General features: G+C 46.5%; 1 protein-coding gene across 6 annotated transcripts in view; it reads left to right on the forward strand.

The window, feature by feature from the left end:
- CTBP2 (C-terminal binding protein 2) overlaps positions 1-23,112 on the forward strand; it is a 267,057-nt gene that overhangs the window by 230,168 nt on the left and 13,777 nt on the right. For all 6 annotated transcript variants that reach the window (XR_012905668.1, XM_006136115.4, XM_014580066.3 and 3 more), the window contains 5 exons: positions 9,270-9,476; positions 17,348-17,562; positions 18,100-18,230; positions 19,216-19,343; positions 21,343-21,460. Coding sequence is in view for 5 of the 6 variants with exons in the window: in XM_006136115.4 (XP_006136177.2) it covers positions 9,270-9,476; positions 17,348-17,562; positions 18,100-18,230; positions 19,216-19,343; positions 21,343-21,460 (799 nt within the window). In the remaining variant the exon portion in view is untranslated. The remainder of the gene's footprint in view (positions 1-9,269; positions 9,477-17,347; positions 17,563-18,099; positions 18,231-19,215; positions 19,344-21,342; positions 21,461-23,112) is intronic.

A 23,112-nucleotide genomic window follows, 5' to 3' on the forward strand; every position in this document is an offset into this window, starting at 1 on the left:
GTAGTCAGCTGCTGGTCAGTTTCAGCAGCGGCTGAATCTGGACACCAGTTCCGACTTACATACAAATTCAACTTTAAGAACAAACCTACAGTCCCTATCTTGTACGTAACCCGGGGACTGCCTGTACTTGATTCTGCTTGCAAGACTTCGTCTGTGTCTCTTACCCCTGTGATCTGTATACTCTGCTACCAAGCATCACATGAACAAGAGAGTCATGTTCCCATCCAGGTTCTATAAGAGCTCACTTAACAGCTGAAAATTGAGAACATATGAAAGCGTGTTCCTTTCTTGACCAAGTTCCAGGACAGTCTGTATGTCCTGGAGCTGAAGGTCATCCAGTTGGCCTGCATGGCATTCCTGTCTGTTCTCTGGGACCCTATGGTACAGGTTTTTATGGACAACATGTCTGCGGGGCATTGCATCAACAAGTGTGGTGCTGCTGGGTCATATCTCTCTCTGCTAGGAAGCCAGTGGACCTGGTGTCATCACTACGAGTTAATCCATTAGCTCTTTATTTTCTAGGAATGAGCAACATCCTAGCAAACTTCATTAGCAGGCACACAGTAACCAACCTTGATTGGTCTCTGCAGATGTCCGTTGCAGAGCTGATATTCCATTAATGGGGGATGCCACAGAGGACAGTACCAAGTGCCTTGAACTTTTGCATGAGAGGGTGCCTGAGCCTGAACTTTACAGTGGTTTCCAGGTTTCCTATAAGTCTTTCCCCTCCATTTCCCTGATCCCAGGGTGATATCCAAAATCAGAGGAGAGACATCCATGCTGGTGCTAATACCTTCCTATTAGACAAGGCTAGTTGGGCTGTCAGACATCTTGAACATTTCTGTTCAGCCTCCCTCTAGCAATCTGCCTGGACATGGATCTCAGCCCCACAGTCAGATATTACAGCTAGACCTGCAGTTGTTGCACCTGATGGCTGGGATGTTGACATCTTGAGCACTACTGACAGAGACTGTTATCAAGAGAACCAAGATAGCCTCATGCAAAGCAGGAAGCCATCTGCCAGGAAGATCTACTCCTCCATATGGAAACAGGTCTCTAGAGAGGTCACAGCATGCTCTGGGACCAATTGAAGCTCCAGTACCAAAGATCCTCAGTTATGTGTTGAAACATTCTGTCTTGACTTGCCACTCTTGCACAGTTCACATTGCAGCGATATTGATGTCACATGTCAGTACTGTTGTGCCCAATGGTATCCAGATTCCTCAAGGACCATTTGCATACTTACCCTCCCACTGGAAACCTGACTCCTGCATGTTGTCGTAATGTTGTCCTCCAGTTACTCGTGGAGACTTCGCTTGAGCTGTTGACAGATTATTTAACCACCTTTGCCCCAGGACTGGTGTTTGGGTGTCAATTAAACCATACCCTTAAGATAGTCTTTCTCTCAAATCAGTGTGGATGGAGAAGTCAAAGGAATATTCTCTAGGTATATTCTATGAATAATGTATTCACACTCATGCACCACTCCTGAGCAAGTGTTGTCAAACGGCATGCAGGACAGTCCCATCGTCCATAAATCTAAGCCTTCTATCCAATGCCTAGTTCCCAGAGAGTTTCTGTGCCTCAGTTAATGACTCCTATCAGAGCATCTCACAGAGCTTCCTCTCTGCTAATCTGCATCTGCATACAGCCTTTCAAAACCTCACCCTGGAACAGGACAGCATGTCTTTCTAAGAGTCAGAACTTGTTCTTGTGCCGTCCCCAAAATCAGAAGGCTAATGTGAAAGCCTTCCACATATAGATCATTCACAGTAATGATGCTCACTATCACAGTAATGCTGCATTCTTAAGTAGGGTGGGGTATGTCTACACTACAGAGTTAGTTCGAACTAACGGACGTTAGTTCGAACTAACTTTGATAGGCGCTACACTAGCGCTCCGCTAGTTCAAATTTAATTCGAACTAACGGAGTGCTTAGTTCGAACTAGGTAAACCTCATTCCACGAGGATTAAGCCTAGTTCGAACTTACTAGTTCGAATTAAGGGGTGTGTAGCCCCTTAATTCGAACTAGTGGGAAGCTAGCCCTCCCCAGCTTTCCCTGGTGGCCACTCTGGCCAACACCAGGGAAACTCGTCTGCCCCCCTCCCGGCCCCGGACCCCTTAAAGGGGCACGGGCTGGCTACGGTGCCCGTGCCAGGTGCAAGCCTGCCAGCACCCAGCCAGCAGACCCTGCACCTGGCACGGCTCGAGCCAGCCACCCGATGCCCCCAGCCCTCCCCCTCTTCCCGGGACTAGGCTGGCAGCTCCCGGGAGCTTGCCCGGGACCGCAAGAGGCAGGCACCCACCTGGGCTAGTGCGGACATTGTGGACCTCGTCCACGATCTCCGCACTAGGCACAGGAAAGTGGCCGGCTAGGGCAGGAGATCTGCCAGCCTGGCCACCCAGGAGCAGGTGTGCAAGAGAATCAAGGGGATCCACTGAGACCCCCGACCCTGAGCCCTGAGCTTACAATGGCTGTCCTGGGTCAGACCAAAGGTCCATGTAGCCCAGTAGCCTGTCTGCCGACAGCGGCCAACCCTAGGGACCTTGGAGGGGATGGACCGAAGACAGTGACCAAGCCATTTGTCTCGTGCCATCCCTCTCCAGCCTTCCACAAACCTTGGGCAGGGACACCACTCCTACCCCCTGGCTAATACTACTCCATGGACCCAGCCTCCATGACTTGATCTCACTTCCCTTTAAACTCTGTTCTAGTTGTAGCCTTCACAGCCTCCTGCAGCAAGGAGTTCCACAGGTTGACTCTTTGCTTTGTGAAGAACAACTTTCTGTTACTAGTTTGAAGCCTGCTACCCATTCCTTTCCTTTCCTTTGGTGTCCTCTAGTCCTTCTTTATGGGAACTAATGAAGAACTTTTCTGTATGCACCCTCCCCACCCCACTCATGCTTTTAGAGACCTCTATCCTGTCCCTCCTCCATCTCCTCTTTTCTAAGCTGAAAAGTCCCAGTCTCTTTAGCCTCTCTTCATATGGGACCTGTTCCCAACCCCTCATCATTGTAGTTGCCCTCCCCTATCCCACCCTCTCTTTTCCCCTCTCCCACCTCCTTTTCCCAGTCTCCCCCAGTTTTGTTCAATAAAGACAGATTCCATTTTGGAAGACACGTTATCTTTATTTTGTACATCAAGAAGAGGGGCTAGAGAAGGGTAAGTGGAAGGAGGTGAGGGAGGAATGGGGTACGAGCCCCCGATGGGGAGGACTGGGCTGGCTCTGCGGGCTTCTGGGGGTAGAAGCTCTCCTGCAGCCCCCCAATTCCCCCCCTCTCCCCAGATGGCAACCTGCGGCAAGTGCAGCCGGTCTGATGGCTGAGTGGTGTGATGTGCCCAGTGTGGGTAGTCCGGGCACTCCAAGCCAGGACTGCTTTGCAAGCGGGGCACCCCTGAGAACTGTCTGTCTGGGGTGGGGGTTGGGACCCTTTAAGCACAGCCCTCGGCTAGCCTGAGACAGCATCTCCACGCTCTTAAGTCCTCCTCTGATGCCCTGCCGGCACTGCTTCCGGCCATCCTTAACCCCGGTTCAGGGTCCACTCTGTCTGGACATGCTAGTTCGAATTAGCAAAACGCTAATTCGAACTAGTTTTTTAGTCTGGATCCGTTAGTTCGAATTAGCTTAGTTCGAATTAACTAATTCGAACTAAGTTAGTTCGAATTAACGTTGTAGTGTAGACATACCCTTAGAGAGTCATTATATATATTGGACATTTCTGTGTAACACAAATGTTAGGGAGATGTTGCAAGCAGCAATGTGATTTGTTTTATCACAGATGGATATCATGAGCATATAAAATCAAACTGCTCTTTTTACCCTGTCAGGTGAACACAACTCATTCAAGTGTGTTGATAGGCTGGTGTTAACATAATTCATCTCTTCAAAATCTAAGAAAACGTGCTCTTTTGAATTAGACACGTGGTAAATATATTTGTCTACTAAAATGTGTTCATTTGGCTGTGAACTGTTGACATGTTGCTCATAGTTTGACTGTAGTTTGAATAGCTCCTTACTGTTTTATTTTAGAAAAAAAACAAAAGCTTTATGATTATTTACATTTGAAGGCTTTAACTTCACATTTAACTCTGTGGAGCCTTACCCTACCCCATCTCCAATTTCCTCTAACCATGCACATTATGCATTGGGTGTTACATCTCTCACCATTAGATAGACAGATCTCGAAGCAGAGTTAGTTTATATCTGTAAAACAATGAGGAATACTGTGGCACCTTAAAGGCTAGCAGATTTATTTGGGCATAAGTTTGTGTCAGTCAAAACCACTTCATTAGATGCATCCAACAAAGTAATTCTGACCCATGAAAGCTTGTTCCCAAATAAATCTGCTAGTCGTTAAGGTGCCACGGGATTCCTCATTGTTTTAACATTAGGTAGAGTTACTCATATACTGACAGTGGTAGAATCATAGAATACTAGAACTGGAAGGGACTTCAAGAGGTCATTAGGTCCAGTCCCCTGTCCTCCTGGCTGGATCAAGCACATCTAGATAATCCCTGATAGATGTTTATCTAACCTGCTCTTAAATATCTCCAATGATGGAGATTCCACAACCTCCTGGAATTTATTCCACTGTTTAACCACCCTGACAGTTAGGAAGTTTTTCCTAATGTTGAACTTTAACCTCCCTTGACACAATTTAAGCCCATTGCTTCTTGTTCTATCACCAGAGATCAATAGAACAATTTTCTCCCTTCTTCTTGTAACACCCTTTTAGGTACTTGAAAACTACTGTCATGTCCCCTCTCATTCTTCTCTTTTCTAAACTAAACAAACCCAATTCTGTCAGTCTTCCCTCATGCCTCATGTTTTCTAGACCTTTAATCATTTTCATTGCTCTTCTCTGGACCTTCTCCAATTTTTCCATATCTTTCTTGAAATGTGGTACCCAGAGCTGGACAAAATACTCCAATTGAGGCCAAGTCAGTGCAGAGTACAGCGGAAGAACGACTTCTCGTGTCTTGCTCACAACACTCCCGTTAATGACTTATATGGGCCCAATCCAGAATTCACTGAAGTTGAGGGAAGGATTCCCACTGACTTGCATGGGTTTGGATCAGACCTTAACAGTGTTTGTAGTACAAACATGTATTCCCTGAGGAATTCTGTGTCAAAACCTTAACAATTCTGTACACGCTATTTTAAAAATCTGTACATTTTGTCTGTAAATAAATGTGGAAGCTGACACAGTGCAAGGGCCAGACCTGCCGCGAACAACCCAGGGCTCTGCTCCTCTGAGCCAGCTGTACCAGGTGAGGACAGGCAAGTTCAGCCTGGCAGGATCCTCTTGTAGAGGGACTTAGTATGAGTGGGATCCCGATGTGTTCGGGGCAGTCTGGGTGTGGGCTGCTCAGTGTGCGGAGAGGGGCGGGGAGCTGGATACACACAAGTTCGTTGGGGGTTCTGGGCACAGCGGCAATGAGACTGCAAAGATGGGGTGGTTCAGGGTAAGGTGGCTGGAGCTCTGCAGGGGGCGGTCTGAGTGCAACTGGTCGGGGCTCTGTGAGGTGGGACTGGATGCAGGGGATGTAGGGGTGGTCTGGATGGAGAACGGGGTGGGGGTTTGAGTGCAGGAGCTTGTAGGGAGGTGGGGCTCGTGGGGGGGATCCACGAGATGAGGAGTGGCTGGATGCACAGAGGTTTAGTGATCAGAGGAGCAGCTCTCTGCATAGGGACCCTCCTTATAGGAGAAAAGAAAGTCCCATCCTCCCTCAGCCCATCCCAGCTGGGACTAGCAGCTGACCAATGATTTACCTTTTCCCCAGCAAACTCTATGGTATGGTTTGAGCATTGTCAATACACAAGTATGCAGCATGTTGAAAGCATGGGGGCAGGGTAAAATAACATGTCTGCAGGCGTGCTGCATCAGTTGCATGGTCATGTGTGTGCAGAATTCCCCATCTGCTCAACTAGTCCTAGGGCAGTGGTTACCAACCTTTTTTTTTACCACGGACCGGAAAATGCATTCACAAACTTTTGGCGGAACAGCAATATTTTATTTGCATATTTTCATATTCATTATGCAAATAATGAATACGCGAATATGCAAATAAAATGTTACTGCTCCATGGCGGCCGCCGGAGCTGAAGCCGGCTGCTGTGCAGTGGTTCAAGGGTCAGGGGCCGTGGTGCACGATTCCCTTGATTACATTATTCAATATGCCTCATGGTATTCAAACAGAGATTGTATTGTGGACTAAAACAGGTTTCTCATAAAGCAAAAAAATTACAAGTCTAATGGTAGAGCAGGGGAAAGACAAGACTAAAGTATTTTGAAGCAAGAGAAGGAGACATTTTAAAGGGCAGTGCTGTTGGAATAGCTTGTGGACTGTTATCTGTATCCAAAGAAAAATGTGATTTTATATTTTAGTCTTAAAATTGTATTAAAAGAATTGAGAGTTTAATAGCAAAAATGTATATAAACCCAGGCGCCTCATCCGTATTTACAATTGTTAAATTTGAAAAAAAAAATCCAGTACTGTTTGCTGTTTTTAGAAATGTGTCTTTCAGCTCACCCAAACTGAGATTAGAGAGGAGTGTCAGAACTTTGTGTATAGCCACTTTCCCAGTGTAACTTTGTCAAGCTGGGCACAGTCGCTGCCCTTTGTGGTTCGTGTCACCATAAAAAAGGGAAACATCAGGAAGAACAGGGGCTTGCTAAGGCAGTGACTGGAGATGGATGCAGACCTGGGGGTGCTGTAACTCAGTAACTAGGTTAAGTTGACCGATTGCTTTCCTCCTCCCCACCCCACCCCCCATGTTGTGGGGACATTGGAAAGGCTTCTGTGGCATGTGGGGCCCTTGGCTCCCGCACTGGCATCAGCCCACACCCACCTGCACTATAGGACAAGGTCCAAGGGAAGGAGAGCTAGGCACCTGAGGAAGGAATTGGCAGGGAGTCACCTACGCTAGCCAGGATGAGATCCCGAGGAAGGACTTGGGCGTGGGGCGAGCTTAAGCACCCAAGCGTCTGTCCTGGGGAAACTGTCTGCTGGGTCCCTCCCTCCACATGGCATTCTCAGCTGCACACCCTCTCCTGGAGTAAGGCACCAAAGACAGGTCAGCTGCTTAGGCAGCCCAGGCCCTCACTGCTGAAACCATCCCCCCCCCCCTTCTGCTCGTTTGTTCCCATGCTCGCTCTTGCCCCTGGCTGTGTTTTGTATGAGAGCTGCGGTGCCCCCATCTCACAGAGACCTTCATCCAGCCCTCTTCCTGGGGTGTGGCGGGGCATGCTCTGAGCATGCCTACATGGCGAGGCCCTGCGGGTGAGAGAGGCGTTCCCCTTCCCTGGCCTGGTTTAAGACTCTGGCTTAGGGGCCTACAAGGTGTCAGCTTGAGTAAGGGCCTCCAAGCTGCTCGGTAGCTGTAGGGGGAGCATCGCCCTTTAGGTGGCTTTGCAAATGCCAACCAGAAGAAACACAGGAGCCTCCAGGGTTAGGCAGCAGCTTTGAGAGTGTCAGTACTGGCTGAATGTGGACTTCGTCACCTAAGAATCTTTCTGTAGTGATTTTCATGAGTTTGCCTGAGTAAGGGCCATGGGATCCTGACCCTTCACAGCTGGTTAGGGCTGCAAACTTTGTGACTGCTCTTTCCAAGGACAGGGTTAAAAGGAATGCAGCAGGGTGGTGGGTAAAACACCCAAAAGTGCCAGACCCTCAAAGGCATTTAGGTGCCTAATTTGATTTCATTGTGAGTTAGCTGCTGAAATACCTTGGAGGATCTGGGCCTTGGGCTTTTAGCAACCTAAATGTCAATGACTTTCAATGAGTCATAGGCTCCTAAACCACTTGGACACTTTCAAAAATGTTACCCCAAATGGTTGTTGATCTCTTGTAGGGAGAGGAAAAAAAAGGACTAATGCAAAAATGTTCTCCTTTGGCCGGGGGTGATCCTGTGTCCCAAGACTCACTGCAGAGAGGAAGAGAAGGGCTGGGAGATCTCTCTGTGTTCCCATTTAAGTATTTCTCATGACTTATAACCCAGGAGAGAAACGGATGTGTAGAAAACATGTGTGCTTTTCAGAGGGACTCAGTGCATGTTTATACTGTTTTCCTATTACTGAGAGTTCAGCAAGTGCAATGGGAAATGGTAGGTCGGACTCTTGGTATGGCAAGGGCAGGCTGCCCTGGGAATTTTTTGTAAAAAAAATCAGACCCCCTTAGTGCATCTCAGATGCAGACATTTCTTCAGAAGTATTTTTAAGAGCCTGAAGGGCATGTCATCCGGGCAGGACTCCAGAGATAGGGTGACTCCTATCAGACACTAAGAAATCACCCTCAATCTCCCCTCGATCTGGTGGTGGAAGTTAAACCAGAAGTCTCAAGAAACCCCATCCTTCTCACCCAGCACTCTGCCACAATGTCATAACAGCCTCGACTAAAGACAGAGGTTGAATTTTGTCTCAAAGAATTACCAGCTGCACTGGCCAGTATTGCTGCCCTGCCATGGCACGGTGAGGAGGTCTCACCAATGTAGTTGTTTGTGCGTGGCTGGATGCGTGCATCTGTACAGAAATGCAGCAGAGGTGAAAGCAGTCTCATTGCAGCTTCTGAAAACCAGCTGTTGTGAAGGAGCAACAGGCCTGGCTGGGACTCGCATGCTTTGGAACTACTTAGCTCCTTTGTTGTAGAAAATTAATACAGTAAAATGTTATAGACAGCTAAAGAAAACAAATCAGTAACATTCTTGTAATAACCGCTGCTGGTGTTACATTGGAAAAGAAATTATAATTGTTTCATTGGGGAAAAATCCTGTTTTGTAAGAATCAAAATAGGATTTGTTATTAGCAGTTGGGATTGCTTAAAATAAAGGGAGTCTTTTCTGAAAAAGGTGTCTTTAGTTTTTAGCTTAAAACCTGTGAAAAAATCTACCTTGGGCAGTATAGAGTTTGGCTATCTGCCTAGCAGGCCTGCTTGCCTGAGTCAGTGTGTCAATCATATTTCTTAAGTATAGTGTTCCTGCTGCCGGCTGCAGCTGTGAGTTAGGTGCTTTGAGAAGCAGCATCCAGCGGTACAATTCCAAGGTGATATCGGGAGTTTGCCACATCATGTAATTTTGAGCAGGCCTCCTTGCATGCTGGGTTGGGAAGTGGTCTGCAGATGGTGTCAAAGAGCATAGAAATGTTTCAGCTCAGTTTCATGGCTATAATCATAAACTGTTTCATTAGTGAGAAGCCTGGGGATTTGCTGGCATTTTGGTGACTAGATCACACAGCTCTAAGATAATGATTATTTTTTTCCCCTTCTTCAGGGATTGCTGTCTGCAATATCCCATCTGCAGCTGTGGAAGAGACAGCAGATTCCACCATATGCCATGTCCTAAACCTCTACAGACGGAACACTTGGCTGTATCAAGCACTGAGGGAAGGGACCCGGGTGCAGAGTGTGGAACAGATACGGGAGGTGGCCTCGGGAGCGGCTCGGATCCGAGGAGAAACTCTCGGCCTCATTGGATTTGGTAGGTTGGCAACGTTGGGGGACAGAATACCCTAAACAAAACCGTTTGCTTTTACGGTGATCTGATGGAGTCTCAACCCAAGCAGACTCTGAAGAGCTTCAAAAAGATCTCACCAAACTAAGTGATTGGGCAACAAAGTGGCAAATGAAATTTAATGTTGATAAATGTAAAGTAATGCACAATGGAAAACATAATCCCAGCTACACATACAATATGACGGGGGCTAATTTAGCTACAACTACTCAAGAGAGAGATCTTGAAGTCATTGTGGATAACTCTCTGAAAACATCCACTCAGTATGCAGCAGTAGTCAAAAAAGCAAACAGAATGTTAGGATTCATTTAAAAAGGGATTGAGAATAAGACAGAGAACATCTTGTTGCATCTATATAAAACCATGGTACACCCACATCTTAAATACAGTGTACAGATGTGGTCGCCTCATCTCAAAAAATATATATTGGCATTGGAAAAGGTTCACAATAGGGCAACAAAAATTATTAGGGGTTTGGAATAGGTTCCATGTGAAGAAAGATTAAAAAACTTGAACTTTTCAGCTTAGAAAAGAGGAGACTAAGGGGAGATATGATAGAGGTTTATAAAATTATGACTGGTATGGAAAAAGTGAATAAGAAAAACGTATTTACTTGTTCCCATAACATAAGAACGAGGGGTCACCAAATGAAATTAATAGGTAGCAAGTTTAAAACAAACAAAAGGAAGTTTTTCTTCACTCAGTGCACAGTCAACCTGTGGAACTCCTTGCCAGAGGACATTGTGAAGACTAGGACTTGAACAGGGTTCAAAAAAGAGCTAGATAAATTCATGGAGGTTAAGTCCATCAGTGGCTATTAAGTAATGTTCTTATGTAACCATGGAGTACGACTCCTCTCAGGCCTAAGAGCGGGGATGGGCAAGTGGTCACCTGAGGGCTGAATCCCACTAAACAGATAATTTTATTTGGCTCCCCACACTCCAGCTCAAGGCAGGTGATGCGGTGGTCTCAGGGCCACAGTAGATGTGGGAGGAGGGGGAAGCTGGGACCAGTCCCATGGCAGAGGAGTGAATAATGCAGCATAAATGCTGGGCAGGCTCACTTCCCAGTTCTCTTCTTCCTTCTCCTCCTGCTAGCCTATCATAGGGTTTGAATGGATTTGGTGGCCCCCTGCTACCTTAAGGTTCCCCTTGCCTGGCTTAGATCTTTTGTATCTGCGTGGCTCATGTTGCTACATTCACTGGACCAAGCTGAGCTGTTCCGTACTGAGGTAACTGCAGTCATGCTATGGGTTCCCTCCATTTAATGGCCTTTCTAAGTTGGTATAGTTATGTAAGAACAGAACGCATGTGCCCTGATTGTCCAGCCAAGAATCCAGTTCGTTTCCTATTCAGAACTGTTACCCCAGCTGAAAAGGAAGCCGCTTGCCAAGGCTGCAGGGACTTTGGGGGGGGTCCCGGCTCCTCAGTATTGTTAATGAGCCTCTAGTGTCCTCGCGCCCTTTGCCAGTTTCTCCAAAGGATTCACCACACATACTGGCAGCCGTTACAGGCTGTATCTTGCCTCCAGAGTGAAGCTCTGGAGTGTGACCGTGAATCTTTACTACAAATCTATGTCCTCTGGCTAGCGATGATTTTCTTCACAAGCACTGCCTTGGCCACGCCCAGAACCCGTCCATTCCTTCCATGAATACGCCTGTATGTGAATCTGTGCTGCTGTCCCCGAGGAGCCACACCAGGGAGGCACTGCAGAGACCTCGCTGGCTCCTCGGAGAAGATTACAATTCCCCGCCCACAGGTAACTAACAATCAGGTAGTGTGGTGTTCTCTTCCTCTCTAGCAGTGGCTGGGCCTGCTGCAGCCTTGGCTGACAGTTGAGTCTTCTAGTTCAAGCAGGCGTTGGTCACGCTTTTGGAACCATTGGTCACGCTTTTAGAGCCAGAGGTTCCAGGTTCAGTTCCTGCCCCTGAAGACCCCCTTGCTCTGGCCAGCCCATTTGGGGAGCAAAGCCCAATCCCTGGCCACTAGTGGGTAAGGGAAATTCCTGGCTGTTGCAGAGGAGTGGGAAGTCTGTGTAAAGCCCAGCCAGAATCTGGCTTGCAGTGGAGTGAAAGTAGCACAGATAACGGGCATCGGGGCTCATCGTTTACCAGGTGTAGCGAATGTGCATTAAAGATGCTTTAAAGCTGGGGTGACCTGACGAGAACCTGTGAGCACAGCTACAGAAAAACCCTGCAGCACCAAGTCTTAGCGCCTGACTCCACAGACTCGGGACCACGAGGCTCGTGCTGTGGGGCTAAAAAGCAGTAGGGGAGACATTTGGGCTCGGGCCGGAGCCGAGGTTCAGACACCCAGCTGCTGGAGGGGAGGAGGTCGTCTCAGAGCCCAGACTCTCGGCCAACATCTACATCAAACATCTACCTGGCTGTTTGCAGTGCTGCGTTGTGAGCCTTGAAAGCCGGAGGCAGGGCTCTGACACTCCCTGCCACAGGGGAGGAGTTTGGCTGTGCTGTGTTACTGATGTTTGGGGGCTGGCGTACTGTAAGACATTGCTGGTGTATGTCACACACGACCATGTCTCCCTGCATGTCGAGCAGTAGGCCAGGCATTGACCACCAGCAAGGAAGTATGGTCCAGTGGTTAGAGTACAAGGATGACAGTCTTAAGGTCTATTCTAACAACATATAGTCTTTGTGTGATGCTGTTCCTCATCAGGGCCTATTACTAATGAATCCTGCCAGTACCTCTGCGATGCAGGTAGGTCAGCATCGTGCATTCTAGTCACTGGGGAAAGAGAATAACAAGTTGCCCAGGTCACGCAGCTGGGATTCCAGCTCAGGAGGCCCTAGCGTCTAGCCCTGTGCTCAGACCCTGACTGTCTTGCTATCGTACTGAAAAAATCCTGCATTAAAAATAGAAAAAAGTACTGGCTACAAAGCTAACACCAGACCTTAATGTAATGGTGTCATTCTTCCATTTTCTTTCCCTGCAAACAGTGTCTCCCTCTCCTGCCCAGATCCTTCTGCCCCTGGGCTCTGCTCTCCTTCTTTATTCTCGGATGCTGAAGACTGAACTGTGCAAGTGTGAGATGACTTGTTAGTCTGCCTCCCTTTAAGGCAGCATTGGCCAGTGGCTAGGGCACTGGCCCGGGAGTCAGGAGCTCTGGATCCCATTCCCAGCTCTGCCACTGACCTGCTGTGTAACGCTGGGCAAGACCTTTTCCCACCCATGCATTCCTTTTCTGTCCTCTGTATAGAGTGCAAGCTCTTTCAGGGATTTTACACAGCACCTAGCTCACTGGGGTTGCCAGTTGTCATATAAACTGATGCTGAGCTTGAACTCCGGTGCATGTGTAGAGCGTTCAGCCCTGGTGACTTCAAGTACTGCTGGGTCTGTAGGAGCCACAGATGATTGCCCTCTTGCTGGGCTAGCCCTACAGGTGCTACGGGGCTGCTCAGGGCACTGTGGCCAGGGGGGCACTGTCTGAGTACCATAAGCTGGTAGGCCTGGATCTACCAGTGCAGGGGTGAATGCAGGCAAGCCCAGGGATGCAGCCCCTGCCCAGCAGAGCAGGGGTGGGCGATGCTGCAAAGAGCTGCCAGCCTAGCAGGGAGGTGCAGGGGTCACCAGAGGCCCAGTCCCTGTATCCCCACTTCCCACAGACACAGGCAGTGGCCAGGAACCCACTGAACTCTTGCTAGGTAGTCGGGTAGCTCACAGGCTCAGAAATTCCTCCCTGTGCAGCCCAGCCAGGCTTGGAGGCCAGAGGCTAGTCCTTGCTCCTTGCACCTCATACTGCTGTTCTCAAAGAATGGGTGCCAAAATGCAAGGTTGCCCAGGGTGCCATGTTCCCTAAGACTGGCATTTCTGTGACAGGAAGTGTGTCCTCTTGACTCAGGAGAAGAGCAGGAAAGACAAACCAGGTTAGTAGGAAAACGCTAATTTGTCAAACCCAAATGATTTAATGGATACCTGAAAGTAATCATATCAGGGTGCAGCCACAACTCTAAAAATAGCTGTGTTGCCTGGAGCCAGGGGCCACCTGGGGGACAGAGCTGCTGCCTCTGTGTTGCATGAAAGTAGAATGCTTGCACCGTTTTACCTGACCACTTGCCACATTGTTAGGCTGTGTGGAAACTGCTCACTTCTGGAGAAAAGCAACCCTCCTCCCCCAGGCTGCCTGACCCTAAGGAAACAAAGCAATCTCAATAAACAAAAGGCGGAACGTGGGCAGGGAAGGAGGAGAAAAGCTATTGGTCGTAGCTTGGCAGTGATTGTTGTTACATTCATTTCTTTGCGAACACAACTGGAATTGAAACATTTTCAGACATGGCCATGGTTAAGCATTTGAAAACTGTCAGAAAATCCACCAGAAAACTTGCCCCAGGGTTGCTGTGATGCTCTTCTGAGATGAGGATCTGTAGATGGGGGATCCCAAAACAAGAAGCTGCTGGGCAACAGAATGTCAGAAGAAATTCAGTGCTGATAAATGCAAAGAAATGCACAGCAGAAAACGTAATCCTAACTGCCCAAAATGATGGGGTCTAAATTAGCTGTTTCCATTTGAGAAGGAGATCTTGAAGTCATTGTGGATAATTCTCTGAGAACATCAGCTCAATATGTAACAGCAGTCAAAAAAAAAAACCTAACAATGTTAGGAACCATTAAGAAAGAGAAATAATAAGTCAGAAAAATATCATAATGCCACATAATAAATCCATGGTATATCCACATCTTAAACAGTGTACAGTCTGGTCATGCCACCTCAAAAAAGATGTAATAGAAATGGAAAAGATACCGAGAAAGGCAACAAAAATTAGTATTGGGGTAGAACAGCTTCCATACAGTGAGGTTAAAAAGACTGGGGCTTTTCAGCTTGGAAAAGAGGTGACTAAGGGGGCAAATGATACAGTCTATAAAATTCTGAATTGGGTGGCACAAGTGAAGAACAAAGTCCACGAAAACTCAGCGTCAGCCAATGAAATTAATAGGTAACAGGTTTAAAACAAGCAAAAGGAAGTACTTTGTACAATGCACAACCAACCTATGGAACACGTTGCTGGGGATATTGTGATGGCCTAAATAACTGGGTTCAAAAAAAGAATTAGATGAATTAGTGGAAGATAGCCAGCGATAGACCTATTAGTTAAGGTGATTAAGGATGCAACCCCATGTCCTGGGTGTCCTAAGTCATTAACTGCCGGAAGCTGGGGTTGGATGACAGGGGAGTGGATCTCTCAATAATTGCCCTGTTCTGTTAATTCTTTCTAAAGCATGTGACACTGGCCAGTCCAGCATTCCCTGTAAGCTGAGCTCTTGGGTAGCCATTCAAAAGACATTCAAATGCCACCTAGCTGATTAGCAGAGCCCACACAGCCGGCATCATGTGTTTCTACTGGTGGTGCACATCCGCATATGCCTCAGTGCACACAACAAAATTGATTCCACAGTTGGATGAAAAAATTAGAGGGAACATTGCTAGCCACTGGTGGCTAGTGGGCTAGGTGGGCTATTGGTCTGCCACCGTGTGGTATTTCTTTTGTTCTCATACCAGAGCCAATGTGCGCATGCGCTTCATATTCTATGCCCCCCCCCCCCAGCATAAATAGTCCTCATCCAGAGCACTGAGCTAGGCTAGCCCCATTATCATTTGTATTTTGGACAATGAGCTAATTGCAACCTTGCTGTCATACCAGTCACTTTGGTGATGCTGCATGAGAGGTGAATGAGACGCAATGTTGTTGGGTTAACAAAATACTCAGACATGAGCCCTGGCCCTTGTCATATGCTGTATCAAAAAAGATACACTGAATGGCTGCAGTCAGTCTGGAAACTTCTCCCATTTTCCTAGCATCATAACATACTCAGGGCCTATTCCTGTAGCCACAGGCCCATGCCTACCGCTTGCTGCTGGAGGGAGGAGAAAAGCTCCAACAGTCACTCACTGGAATGCCAACACCTTCAAATGGAGCCCTTCAGCACCAGCCAAGAGTGGGCTTTCCAATGATAGTGATAGCACTTAGCTGTGTGGCAGAATGGGCCAGGTCTGTAGACAGGGGATGCTTTGTATGCAGTAGTCAGGTAAGGGCAGCTTTTCAGTCAGTCGCAGCAAGGCCTCAAAGACCTGATTCTAATGAGTACTTCAACATGAATGGACAGTGCCTGGTTATTTGGCTTTCTTTACATTGCCAGACAGCCGAATGAGGAATGAAGGAGCATGTATTGATGTAGGAATTGGGTAGTTGAGTCCAGGCAATGACATTGAATAGGAACGACATTGTGGATAATGACCTGCTGATTGCACTGCAGCTGTCCCTCTTTATCAGAATAGCCTGATTAAACCTTTGCTTCCAAACCATGACAGTTGTCTTAGTCATGCCCAATTAAATAGCCATTCAGCAAGAGTAGGGAAGAAAAAACCTACAGCAAACAAGTTTGCTCTTATCACTAGGGCTTTATTTTTGTGTGGGTTTTTGGGGGCATTGTCTGCTTGAACAAAAGCACCTCATAAAGGATTTCATTTCTCAATACCGTCCCTCATGGCCTGGCATGCTCGGGGAACACACAGAATGCCTGGCTGTGGTCCTACCCTGGGAGGGTTGTAGCTGCAAATGTGACCTCAGAGTCAAGTGCTGCAGGCACACAGATCGTTAGGGAGAGTCCTTTTAAATAAAAATGGCTAATGCTTTATGAGCTCCCCAATTGCTGTCGCTATTGGAAAGGCACATTCTAGTTTTAGCCCGGTGAATGCTGTGCTAAATGGTTAATGTTTCACCTTCAGCTGTGTCAACAGCTAGATGGTGGATCATGAGAATTAAAGAGGCTTACAGATGTCACAGCTGCGGCAGGGAGGGGAGGACTCAAAGGCTGGTAGTTTGTGTGACCAGCACAGAGGAGCATTGAATGACACACTTGGTTACTTTTTTTGCTCTTTCTTAAGCCAAAGGTAGAATTAATGGAAGTGATAAAATCCCAGGGTCAGGGTTGCTGCACACTGAAGTTTGGCATAGGCATGGTTGTGGTGAGGAAGAAGAATGGGCAGTGCAGGGGTTTAATAGTGATAATATTTAGCCATTTTCCTGCTCAAAGCACTTTACAGCCCTTGGTTAATGAATTTTTGCAGGAAGTAAGTCTTATCATCCCCACCTTTGGGGTGCAGAATCAGATTCCTTTTGTGGCATTGGACATCGCTGGCCTGTCTCCGTTTCAGAGTTGGGCTTCGAGGCCCCGGCTACAAAGCTTCCATTGAAATCGCCAGCCCTTGTTTTGGCTCAGATCCTCAGAACACACCGTGCCTCTTTAAGGAGAAATGCTTTCCACAACATTAGCTTTCCCTTCGCATTTCTCAGGTCACCCATCACCTCTGAACAGGAATATATTAGCCTAGACCCATAGCGCCCAGTCTTCAAAGGTATTTAGGTTCCTGACCCATGTGCAGAGGCCCTGGAGCTTAGTACCTGGGCCTATTGAAGCTAATGGGAGCACGCTCAGGCCCACATTTCACTTTCTGAGGCATCCTAAGAACCCAAAGCTCTTTCAGTAAGTGGGTATGAAGGTGTATTAAGAGAAGTGGTGCTGGGAAACTTCAGGGCCACCTGCCTGGCTCTAGTCCCTGCTCATATCCTTCTTTCTTCCAGAAGCCCCACCCTTCAAACAAACAGATTAGATGATAAATAAGCAAGAGAGCATGCAGGATGGGTGCAGACTGAGTGAATTTGCTGTGGCACCAAGAGAAAATACTTGGAGGCCAATAGAGGCCGTAAATGGATCTGTTGCCTGCTGAACATTAATGGATAGAGTCTGTGCTGAGCATCACATAGCTCAAGCCATATAACTCTCAACATCTGACTTTCCTCTCTTCTTTTCCTTTATACACAGGTCGCACTGCGCAAGCAGTTGCAGTTCGAGCCAAAGCATTTGGATTCAGTGTGATATTTTACGACCCATACCTGCAGGATGGAATAGAAAGGTCTCTAGGCGTCCAGCGAGTCTACACACTCCAGGACCTGCTCTATCAGAGCGACTGTGTATCATTGCACTGTAACCTTAACGAACATAATCACCACCTTATCAATGACTTTACGATTAAGCAGGTAAATTACCTTCTCTCTAAAAGAAAGATCATTTTATGGTTCTTGCTGCAAACCCAGAACATATTACTGTTGAGCGCTGGAGGGAGCCAATGCTGTCATAGTGATACCAGTGATTTTTATCTTTGAGTAGTTAATTACATCCATTTCTTTCCCATTGTGTACCAGGTGATAGCATTTTACCAGGTAAGAGAGCCCATTCATGCAGTTGCAGAGACAGAAACAGCAGGACTTATATTGTTTGACATTTCAAAATAGAGCTTAGGCTTTGTAAATAAAAGCCTTTGTTAGTAAATGAACACCAGAACCTCCTTGCTCGCTTAGAAGGGATGCAAAATGTGTGTGTTTAGAGGTAATCTTTTCAGCAAGGAAAATCTGCTTGTATTTACCATATAAAGTGTTCTGAAGTTCTGCAAGCAGCGTGGTGGCTTGGAAGATGCCAGTAGGAGAGGATGCTACCTACTGTACGTGTAGTGAGAAGTGAAGAGTCATTGAATAACTATATTGAACATTCTCCCCTTTCCTCCTGGCTTCCATTAGATGAGGCAGGGAGCATTCCTAGTAAACACAGCACGTGGCGGGCTTGTGGATGAGAAAGCCTTAACTCAAGCCCTGAAAGAAGGAAGGATACGAGGAGCAGCACTTGACGTGCATGAATCAGAGCCATTTAGGTAAACAATGGGTTACGGGTTTGGATTTTTTTTTTTAATTAAAAAGCTTCACTTTTCATCTTACAGCTAGATGAGGGCTTATATCTATTCCCATTGGCCCCTGTGCCCACAAATGGGCCCTGTGACTGTTGAACCTAGAATTCCTAGTGCTATGAATAAGAAAATACAGTAGTCATTTTTCTAGAAGTAGTAATCGACAGAAGTCTTGATACCATTACTAATTTAAAGTTTTGGTTTAGAAACAAAGTTGAAAAGGGACTGTGTCAGGTTAAAAGTCGTGTTTCGTTACAAAGAATGCTCAACTCCACAGTGAAATAAACCAACACTAGTACAAATCTGCTAAGTTTGCACTGCAGAGGCGAAAGGAGAACATTTGTTTATAAAAGTAAATGAAAACTATTACTGGAAATCGTGGACAGAGTTCTGGTGACAGTTTTGAGAAAGCTTTCTCTTTATTTACATACAAATAATTCTATGTAAACTTACAAACTCAAATGTTTAAGTAGCCTGGCAGTGTCCCTTCTAAGTCTCCAGCATTAGTGGCTTTGCTCCTTTAGTCCGATGTGAAAAAGAGACACTCTGCTGGAGACAGATGAACGATAGTTGCTGCTAGAGAGATGCCCAGCCATTTATCTCCTCATTAATACAAGTGATGGAAGCATTGAGACCAATCATCCAGCAGGTTTGTCAAACCAACCTGCTCTTTTCTTCACAATTGCTGAGCGTAAAATATTTCAGCACTCATGCAAAGTCCAAAATGCCCCTTGAAGTCCAACACTAAAGCAGTATTTCAGCACCTCTTTCCCCAATGCCAGACACCACTCAACAGCTTTAGGCTAGATGGAAAGCGCATGTTGTTCCACGTTCAGTACATTTACAGTGCCTGTAAATCATGTGGCTAGAGCAGTGGCTTGCATGTGAAAGAAGCTGGCCAATATGTTTTCGTGATTTGTAACTTTCACCCCAATTTTTCATATTTATATAGTTTTGCTCAAGGCCCATTGAAAGACGCTCCTAATTTAATTTGTACTCCACACACTGCTTGGTACAGTGAGCAGGCATCCCTAGAGATGAGAGAGGCTGCTGCTACTGAAATTCGTCGTGCAATCACAGGTATCTAACCCTTTTATCTCATGCGTATTTTATTTAGCCCACTTTTATTTTGTAGTAGGTAGCACGAGTCAGTGGATTGGACAAGGAGTTTGGAGCCAGGAGACCTGGTTCTGAAACCTGGCTTTGCCATTGAGTTGCTGTTACCTTGAACAGCTTATATGTGGCCCAGTGTAAAGAGGTGCTAAGCTCCCCCAGCTCTCTGAGGCCATTAAGTATGCATTATTTGCCCCCCATTACGCAGGCCAAGGAAGTGTCAAGGAGAGGTTCGTGATTTGATTGGCGAGAAATGATCCTTACTCCACCTTTCTAAAGCACTGCCAGCCAATAGCTATTATTGATACTACACACAGTGCAAGTTTATGAACAGTGCAGCACGTGGCCAGCTGGCTGACACAGACTCTTTTAATTATTGCCTCTTTTAAAGCAATAAGCCTGAACTGCAGAAAAATAACCTTTGATGTCACAGACACTGATAAATCAGAATAATTGTGCGCTGACTTCCAGAAGGCCTTGGTGTCACAAGACCTCTGGGTATTTTAGCCCTAAAGAACTGTATGTCCCAGCCAAGCCCCATATAGCAAAAAGATGGCCAAGATCCAGCCTCCAACTTCCCTCCAACTTTTGGAGTAGGAAACACACACCTAAACAAGGAGGACTTGCATCTTGGACAGTTGTATTCCACCCAGTCATTTCAGTCACCTAGCATTGAAGGCGGCTGTGCCACAGTAACAGTTGGTGTGGGCAGCGTACCAGCCAATGTAACCTAGGGCAGGCGTGAGGTTGTACTGGAGACTGAATTGGCAATCCGCTACCCCTAGATCAGAGGGCTACAAAGGTAACACAAAGCCACTTGTGTCCAAAACCCTGACACTGGGGGTCTGTCTTTAGGCACTGCTGAATTTGACCCAAGAATTGGGCCCATCAGATGTGTGTAACATTACAGCTCATCTTTGACACCTCACTTTTCATCTGGTAATGGAAGTTATTTACCTTATGGCAGTGGTCACCATAGTGATCAAGGAGTAGATCTTGAAGCCTCTGACAGGTGATCCTGACTGGTTTGCCCAGGAGGCTATCAAGTGCCGGCACTTCAGCAGCCCTTCCCCCCAGTGCACACCTCTTGCCCTTTGCCTTGGAGCTGCCCCTCCCCCTGGGGAGCCTCCTGCTTCCTGGGCAGAGCAGGGGAGGGAGAGGAAGGACATTGATGTCAGGGTGCCCCCTCCCACTCTTTCCTTTCTCCACAAAGCAGAGAGGGAGCAGCACTACAGGACTTGGGATGGAGTTTGCTGGCTGTTTTAGGGAGTGGGCCAGGGCCAGGGCAGGGGTGAGCCTGCCTTAGTCCCAGTGCATCACCACCTAGGAGTCATCTGAGGTAAGGAGTGCCCAGCTGGAGCCCACATCCCAAACTCCTACGTCAGTCATGAACTCCCTCCTACCCTCCAGCTCTCTGCCCCAGCCCCAAGCACCCCTGCATCCATACACCCTCCTAGAGTCTGCACCTAGAACCCCCTCCTGCATCCCAGCTGCCTGTCCCAAGAGCAGCTCAGAGCCCCTCTCACACTCCAGATCCCTTAATCCAAAACCAGAGCTTGCACCCCAACCCTCTGGCCCAGCCTGGTGAAAGTGAGTGAGGATGGAGAAGGGAGGGAGGATGGAGTGAGCAGGGGCAGGGCTTCAGAGAAGGGCTGGGAGGGAGGCGGGGCAAGGGTATTTAAATTTGAGGTAGCTCTTGGATTGCACTTAAATTCAAAAAGTGATCTTGTGCTTAAAAAGGTTGGAGGCTCATTTCCTACATACATCTCTGAAATCTGCAGAAAGTCATGTTACAGTAGTGGTACAGCAACCCGTTATGCTCAATTGTTATTCTGGCTCCAGAAACATTGCTGGGTTCTCCTAACTATTCCATTTTGCAGTAGAAATCAGAAAACAGTAGCTCATTGTATCCTGATAAGGCCATAAGTGGCTTAACACTTATTTAGCTTTAATAACTATATTCCAGGTCGCATCCCAGAAAGCCTAAGAAACTGCGTGAACAAGGAATTCTTTGTCACAACAGCTCCATGGTCAGTAATAGATCAGCAAGCACTTCATCCAGAGCTCAATGGTGCCACATACAGGTAAGACAGAAAAAAATATTTTCACAGCTGTTTCACCCAGACTGGAATTCCATATGCAGTGACAAGGCTGCTAGTGACTATTTCTAAAAGAAATCTCTGTGGATTTGACTAGGTAGAGGATCTGTGTGTGTGGTGATTCAATAGAATGTAACAGCACTGCTCCAGTTACTTATTCTATAGAAATCTTAGTTTTTACACATTTATTCTGTTGAACTGCTGATGTTGCATCTCCATAAACAGGCCATACACAGAATCTCTAGATTTGTTCTGTACTTCTGTAGAAGGGCTTCAGGCAGTCTCAGGCTAATCGGTTTAATCTAGCCATTTATACCATGCTTATCACCACAGCCTAAGAAGCTGATGGAAAATTTGAGACTCAGTGCATTATTCTTACTAAAAATACCCCCAAGTCTATAAGGAGCTGTGGAGCTTTTGTGGACCAGAGGCTGGATCAATCAGAAATATTTATAAATAAAAGTATAGGCACTGTACAGGAAGTAGCCTGTGCTTTTAATTCACAGAGAAAAAGTGAGAGTTTGGAGTGCCAGGGGAGCGTCTATAGGGGGGGAAGATTAAACTTGAGACAAAGGCTTAGGATACAGTAAAACACAAGCACACAGGATTTTGAGAGAGAAATACTCAGAAATGTTGCCCTATAGCTTCCAATATCAGCACCAGGCAGATCATGTTATACATTAGTAGTCTGATTTTTTTTAAAGGAGCATATTCTTAGCCAAGATTTTCAAAGATAAGAGGCTTAACACTAGACTTTTAAATCCATATTTAGGCACCTAGATTTTCAAGTGCTGCGTGCCCAGCAGTTTCCATGAGGTTTTAGAGTCTTGGTTTTAGGTGTATAGAAACAAGCAGCTACAAGACCTGAAGCCAAGGGTGTCATTTATGGGGGGCTAGGAAGGGGACTAGCCCCACATCTCAAGTTTGGACCCCTGCATTTCATACTTGAGGTCTGCTTAAAGCCCATGTCCCGGCTCCAGAGTCAGTTCTTAAATGCAACAGAGTTTGACCTGCTTGCAGTTTTGCCTTTGGGGTAGGGAGTTTGTTTTAAAAAGAGGAAGGCATGGTGATTAAGAATAACAAAAGGCTGGGCGTTCCAGTAATTGAAAGATCATTAGATCATGAAAACATTGCTGGGTGCTCCACTTAATAGATGGGGCAAAGGAAGAAGGAATGAGTGTTGTGCTTCTGGGTTTTGCATTTGGATTACTGTGTTAAACTTCCAAATGTTCTTGAAAAAGTACTGAACAGAGACTGATCCAAAGCTGGCTGCAAAGAGCTACAAAGGGATTTCACAAAATTGAGTGGTTGAGCAACACAAAGGCAGATGGAATTCAGTATTGATAAGTGCAAAGTAATGCACATGGAAAAATATAATCCCTAACTATAAATACAAAATAGCTATTTCCACTCAAGAAAGATATCTTGGAATCATTGTGGATAGTTCTCTGAAAACATCTGTTCAATGTGCAGTGGCAAACTAAAATGCTAACAGAATATTGGACATCATTAAGAAAGAAAAATATAAGACAAAATACCATATTGCCACTACAGAAAGTCATTGTATGCCCACATCTTGAATACTGTATGCAGATCTCGTCAACCCATCTGAAAAAAGATACATTGTATTTGGAAAG

Source organism: Pelodiscus sinensis, chromosome 8, assembly GCF_049634645.1.
Source record: "Pelodiscus sinensis isolate JC-2024 chromosome 8, ASM4963464v1, whole genome shotgun sequence".
In the NCBI taxonomy this organism is placed as follows: Eukaryota; Metazoa; Chordata; order Testudines; family Trionychidae; genus Pelodiscus; species Pelodiscus sinensis.